Source organism: Poecilia latipinna, unplaced genomic scaffold (assembly GCF_001443285.1).
Source record: "Poecilia latipinna isolate Pla-1442-1.1 unplaced genomic scaffold, P_latipinna-1.0 Scaffold1290, whole genome shotgun sequence".
Lineage (NCBI taxonomy): Eukaryota > Metazoa > Chordata > Actinopteri > Cyprinodontiformes > Poeciliidae > Poecilia > Poecilia latipinna.
The window spans coordinates 158,604-163,623 of NW_015113906.1; the positions used below are offsets into that span (position 1 = coordinate 158,604).

General features: G+C 37.6%; 1 protein-coding gene across 3 annotated transcripts; it reads left to right on the forward strand.

Annotated features, from left to right (window-relative positions):
• Positions 1-297: 297 nt before the first annotated feature.
• On the forward strand, positions 298-4,382 carry dnal1 (dynein, axonemal, light chain 1). 3 transcript variants are annotated; one of them, XM_015055030.1, is made up of 8 exons: positions 299-375; positions 788-826; positions 941-1,050; positions 1,548-1,603; positions 1,697-1,752; positions 1,906-2,032; positions 2,217-2,354; positions 4,235-4,382. In XM_015055030.1, the coding sequence occupies exons 1-8, from the start codon at positions 373-375 to the stop codon at positions 4,264-4,266; spliced, it is 561 nt and encodes a 186-aa protein (XP_014910516.1). In that variant the 5' UTR covers positions 299-372; the 3' UTR covers positions 4,267-4,382. The 3 variants fall into 3 exon arrangements, with proteins under 3 accessions (XP_014910514.1, XP_014910516.1, XP_014910515.1); XM_015055029.1 differs by having other exon boundaries at positions 302-375; positions 2,214-2,354; XM_015055028.1 differs by lacking the exon at positions 4,235-4,382 and having other exon boundaries at positions 298-375; positions 2,214-2,795.
• Positions 4,383-5,020: the final 638 nt, after the last annotated feature.

Here is a 5,020-nt window from a genome sequence, read left to right on the forward strand (position 1 = left end):
ACACTCCACGGGTCAAATTGACACAGGAACATTATTACCGTACCTCAGAAACAAACATAACAGGAGGGTTAATTTAATTTAATTTAATTTAATTTAATTTTAAAATATATTTTATTTATTAATAATTATTACTTTATTTTATTTTATTTTTTGCTAAAATGTTTATTTATACTTTCAAGTTATTTCTTTACTTATCTACTGTGTGTAGATTAAAAAACAACAAAAAACAAAACAAAACAAAAAATAAAATAAACAAACAAATGCTCCAAAAACATTTTAAGTGCACACAGTGCGCAGGCGCAGCTTGTGGGTGCCATAGCAACCACAGCCTACTGGCAGCTGTTAGCCCCAGAGCATACATCAGCGGTCAACATGGTAAGTCCGGGTAGTTTCAGCTTATTTTACTCGCTGTTTGGTTAGTTATTACTGTTAATAAGTGTTACCACAGAGACGATCATTCAACCTATCCCTGCTGAGACACGCCGGTTTGGCTATAAACTAAATTTAGGAATAGCTGATAGCTGGCTAACATCAGTTCAGTAAAGTCTGGTTTATTGTGTATGTTTAGTTTACTGAACGGCGTCAAATACAGTTTTCTGTTGTGTGTCGAGATGAATAACCAGCATTAATAATGGTTGTGATCCAGCATGTTTAAAATGTTGGGGTTTAGATGTAGTGTTTGTATTGTGACGTTGCTAGCTGGCCGTGGTTACCTTCTCCTATTCTGTTCTATCATCATTTAATAACAGCCTCGCCTACTGTATAATGTTTAATGTCATGTCTGCAGGCCAAGGCAACCACCATGAAAGAAGCTATAATCAAATGGGTAAGTGGGGGACAGAGCCTAGCAAAAGAAACAACAATTGTATGAAACAAGTGCTTGTTTTAGGTGGACATATGTTGATTGAATTACTGTTTTGTGTATATTTTGTGTATGCAGGAAGAGAAGAGCGGGGAGAAACCAAATGAGGCTAAAGAAGTTAAACTCTATGGTCTGATTCCCCCTATAGAGAAGATGGATAACTCTCTCAATGCATTAGCCTCCTGCGAGTAAGTCCTGCTTTTAGTGGTGTCTGGTAATCACAAGTAGGTATGAGAGAGAAAGAAGGCTCTTAAACTGATAGAAAGACTACAGCAGCCTGTTTAGAAATATTTTTAGCCATAAATACAATGACATCTTTTTGTTATCAATGCTTTAAATTTTTGTGGACATGCGTGATGCAGTCAAATTATATTGTTTTACTCAAGGTTATTGTAAAAGAGTGAAGCTCCCACCATGCTGCCTGTCCAGGACTGTATCGATCTGCTACATGTGCTCACTCACACTTCCAATAGAGTGATTTTTTCTTAGTTGATTACTATTCATTTATTTTTCATACAGCAGCTTGATTTGAGCAACTTATCAATCCCCAAAATGATAGCAAGTGCGTTTATTGACTTGAGTGCACTATGACATGTGAAACAAAATACTCTTTAACCGTGAATCAGATATTATTGAGTTCGTCCTTCACATACCTTAATATTTTTTTGTCCCATGCTCTGCTTAGGAAGCTGTCTCTGGCCACAAACGCTATTGAGAAAATAACCAATCTCAATGCCCTCAGTGAGTATTACCTGCTAGATTAATTTAACTCAGAGGCGCTGCTCTGTTCAACAAATGGAAACTTGAACTAATTTATTGTTTCTGTCATTTTAGAGAACTTGAAGATACTTTCATTAAGCAGGAATAATATAAAAAGTCTTGTAGGGTTGGTAAGTTACATACAATCCTGAGTTAATGGTAAACAAGTTAAATTTTCTGGTGTCATATAGTGTGTGTGTTTTATTTTACTCCCAGCAGAATATTTTTGGTTTCACCAGCAACTGAGCTTGTTTTGTTCATTTTCTTAACGTGTGTACTTGCAGGAGACAGTTGGAGACACTTTGGTGGAGTTATGGATTTCCTATAATTTAATAGACAAACTGAAAGGCGTCAGCTCCTTGCACAAACTGAAAGTCCTCTACATGTCCAACAACCTTGTTAAAGATTGGGGTATGCTGCACTCATCAAGACTGATTTTTTATTTTTTTTTACATTACCAAAACTTTCTGTGTTGGTCTCTTTAGGTAATTGGTCATAATTCATGTCAGTGAAATCATTATTTGAGGGATTTCCTTTTAAACTCACCTTATACATTCAGTGTTAACTGTGTTGCTGTCTCTTTGTTATGTAGCAGAGTTTGTGAGGCTTGCTGACCTGCCCTCCTTGGTGGACCTGGTATTTAATGGAAACCCGCTGCAGGAGAAGCATGCCATGGAGGGGAGCTGGATGGAAGAAGCCTCCAAAAGGCTTCCTAATTTAAAGAAACTAGACGGTGAGATTAACAAGCTTGTGTGTTTCGGAAACTCCCTAAAAATGACTCCTAGGGGTGCAATGTACTCGGCTTTAACCTAACCTAGTTGGTTGTGCAGCATATATGGTAATGTAGCGTCTGACTACGCACAAGAACTTTTCGGAAGACTTGGGAAAACAGTCAGGTCAAGGATCAAACGACATTAAGCTTGAAAAATAAGTGTAATAAGCAGACAATCCGGCACCAGGACCCGAAAGAAGACACGAATGTGAAATATGGATATGTGTGTTTACTTTGGGGAATATGTGTCGGACATTGTTCAGAAATCGGAGGATTTCAGTACAATTGGGCCAAGATTTCCTCCCAATTCAGCCATGCTGACTTAGGTTGCAGTATTGCAATAAAACTTTGCTGCTCAACTGTAGCATGAAGAGTCTTTTTAACGCAACATCACCACACCAGCATCAAGAGGAGACTGACGGAAGACCCCACACTAACAGAGTGTCTTAATACTGCTGAAGAACATTTTTATTTATTTCTATGTTCAGATGAAATTTAAAGGGTCTCCAGCCCATTGAAATTAATGACAGTGGAATGTTATTAGCAGTTTAAGGCCAGAAAGCATGGATTAAGTGGGATTATTACTGGAACTGCACGTTAAAAAAAAAGAAGCAAAGTTTGATTGTTTTTGTTGCCTGTCTTTGCTTCAGTCAGGGTTTTTTTTTTTTTTTTCAGCTTTATTGCTTCATCGTTGTGAACCATCACACACTTCACACCAAAGTGATTTCCCTTTTTTCAGTGTGCAGCTTTTGTACACAATCATTATTTCAATTGTTCAGTACTCATTATAGAAGTTATCATTAGCTTCATCGTCGACTTACAACATTGATTATATAATAAAGAATAATATTTGAAGTATCAACCAGGACACAACCTTATATACACGAGCACTTTCCCCTCATTGATTTATGTATTTTACTCAAGCGATTTTAACACTTGGGAAGACAGAGGCTACATTTAACCTTATATTGACAGTCTGTAGCGAAACACTCAGACGGCATGATGCTGCCACCGCTGTGGCTCACATTTGGGATTATATTTGCAAGCACCATGAATAATTGTCAGTCGTCTTCAAAGTGCTGGTGTGGGATTCCTTTGAGGTGAAAGGCTCTGCAGGCATGACTTCGGTTGAACAGCGGAAGATTTTATTTTAAACTTCAGCCCATATCACGACATCTGACTCAAGAGGAACCTCGGCTGAATCATAGAACAGTTTCTGTAGATCTCAGCCTTTTGTACAGATCATCAGAACATACCGACACATTACCTCATCTGGCGTTCCCCAACATCTCCGTCTTTTAGCATATTTTTCCCACATGCGTACTTTCCACCTTTAGACCTCGACCTCCTTATGATGCTAGAATCCGTACCTTCACGTATTTAGTCTGTCTGCATGTAAGAGATCTGCATCGGAAATCTATGCTGACAGAAACTGCTCATGCTTGCAAACTCTCCTCTTTTACTTCTGAATCTCACAATGGACATGATGACGCAACACTTTTGTTTTAATTTCATCAGGCCACGGTGAAACTAAGATGTTCCCAAAAATGTGTTGTTTTTTTTTACAGAGTGCATTTACTGCCTCCAATATGGTCTTTTATGCTGCTTTTGAATAAATGAATTCTTCTTAATTAAGTGGCATTTCGGTCTATGATGATACAAGCAAGGAGAACACTGAAAGCTCAACCAGCATCTTTACAATGTCTTTTTTTGTGTGTGTGGAGTAAATGTGCACATTACACACCAGAACACACAAAAAAAGTTATTTGTCTTTTTATAAACTGCATGTAAACACGTGGTTTCACCTGTATGTGATCAGCCACTTTCTCTTTTTATTCCAGGGATTCCCATCATCAAGGAGTTGGACGAATAAGATGAAACGAGCAAAAGGAAAAAAAAAAAAGACAGACAAAAACTATTGTCTTTCCCTTTTTTATGTTGTGCATATTTTATAATGGTGCTTTCAATTAAAAAAACATATTGAACAAAGTTGATGACTGCCGTTCAACAAGCACAAAATTCCAACCTTAAGACATTTCTCAAAACCTGCATGTGTATTTACATGGACAGCATTTCTTAATGTGCTTTAGAGCATTGATTTTATTTTATTTAATTTTTTTTTTATCAGACTGTTAAAAAAAAAGATGTTTTCTGACTAAAAATCAGCTTGGTGGACCAAAACTGTTTGTTTGGTTAAATACATTCTCTAAAGTGTCCTTAATTTTACGTAAGAACTTAGCACAGAGTAAAACACATGCTAAAGAGGAATTTCTAGATTCAGTTATGAAGCATTTAAAAAATGTTTTCTGTCATTATATCAAAAATGTAAAAATCTTACGTGTTCATTCTGATTAAGGAGGTGCGAGAAGTTTGATTTCTCTTCTGGACGTTTATTCGATGTGTGGTGAGAAGATTGCATGGTGGTCATTTAAGATTGGATAATCTGCTTGAGCGATGCAGGCAGGAGAGACTGCGGGTCTAACTGTGTGCTTCCCAGGAGTGTTGGTGCTCCTAACAGGTGTGACGTAACACCGGCATTGTCCATTAGCTGACCTTGACTCCCGGCTGCAGCTGCACAATGTGTCCACAATGACAAATCTCTGCAGCTCCCTGTTCACCTGTTGAGC

Coding starts and splice junctions, on each gene's coding strand:
- dnal1 (XM_015055028.1), top strand. Junction 827..940: donor AAGAAGCTATAATCAAATGG/GTAAGTGGGGGA, acceptor TTGTGTATGCAG/GAAGAGAAGAGCGGGGAGAA. Junction 2,033..2,213: donor CAACCTTGTTAAAGATTGGG/GTATGCTGCACT, acceptor TTTGTTATGTAG/CAGAGTTTGTGAGGCTTGCT.